Genomic DNA, 1,207 nt, shown 5'->3' with positions numbered 1-1,207 from the left:
ATTACTTATAATTTTTTCGCGTTTCTTTTATATATTATTATATATAATATTTAACATAATATTATATTTTTAATATATAATATAATAATTATTATTTTTTTTTTAATTATATACATTTTTGTTTGAATTATTTTTGGTTTAAATTAATTTAATTAATTTCTAGCTCACCGAGCGCAGTGTTGTGGTGGTTTCTGCTTTGGTGACGCGTGACGTTGACTCTCTCGCTCTGTGTTTGTGTTTTCCCAGCATGCCGAGCGTCTATCCGCCGCTGACGAGAGACGAGCGCCGTGAACATCTTCAGGTCAGTCTCACCTCAGTGTTTCTCTCAGATCTGGTGAGTTTCTGGTGCTTTCGTAGCACTGCGGTGTGTTTAGCGGCCCGCGGCTGAGAGCTGCCCTACATCTCAGACGAGTCGTTACACAACAAACCCTGCTCACGCATGAGTGAACGTCTCCATCTCTGTGTGCTTCATTCACACACACTCACTCTTACACTGGACAGTTAGTGTGAAAGATTTTTCATGTTACGTGTTACAAATACAATCTGAACGTTTTATTTTGTGCATTACAGGATCTCCTTTGGCCACCATGTTAATGTTAATTAACAATATTAATAAGCCTACTGTGTACAATTTCAACAACAACTTTCCTTAATCGTACCGTTCAGTTTTACCAGAAACACATCTACTTGTTAAATATACTAATTTTCTATAAATAATAAGGGAATTAATGTTATACTTTTTTAGAAAGCAAATTAATTAAATTATAAGGTAATTTATATTTTTTTTTTTTTTTTTTTTTTTTTACTTTTAAAAGGCTAATTTCTACTTAAAGTAAAATTTGTATTATCTTGTTAAATCTAATATAATTTTTAGATTTTATAATTATATATTTTGGCTTTCACAGTAAAAGTGTAAAATTACATGTGCAGTATTATCTATATATTTTCACTGTAAATATAATTTATATAAATGCATTGTGTTCTCTTCTAAAAGGCATAATTTCTACTTCTAAATTGATTTTGATTATCTTATTTAATCTAATATAAATTTACATTTAAATTATATTATGTATTTTAAATTACATATTTTTATTAACTTTCCCCACGACTTTTGGGGAAGTCATGGCCTAATGGTTAGAGAGTCGGACTCGTAACCCAAAGGTTGCGGGTTCGAGTCTCGTACCAGCAGGGATTGTAGGTGGGGGGA

General features: G+C 31.6%; 1 protein-coding gene across 1 annotated transcript in view; it reads left to right on the top strand.

Annotated features, from left to right (window-relative positions):
- LOC107659344 (A-kinase anchor protein 9-like) overlaps nt 1-1,207 on the top strand; it is a 137,082-nt gene that overhangs the window by 42,268 nt on the left and 93,607 nt on the right. Inside the window, exon 14 of the mRNA XM_016448259.1 lies at nt 247-301. Within this exon, the coding sequence (XP_016303745.1) occupies nt 247-301 (55 nt within the window). The remainder of the gene's footprint in view (nt 1-246; nt 302-1,207) is intronic.

Source organism: Sinocyclocheilus anshuiensis, unplaced genomic scaffold (assembly GCF_001515605.1).
Source record: "Sinocyclocheilus anshuiensis isolate Anshui unplaced genomic scaffold, SAMN03320099.WGS_v1.1 scaffold876, whole genome shotgun sequence".
Taxonomy (NCBI): Eukaryota; Metazoa; Chordata; class Actinopteri; order Cypriniformes; family Cyprinidae; genus Sinocyclocheilus; species Sinocyclocheilus anshuiensis.
The sequence above is the reverse complement of the archived record's forward strand: the minus strand, read 5'-3'. Positions and strand labels throughout refer to the sequence as shown.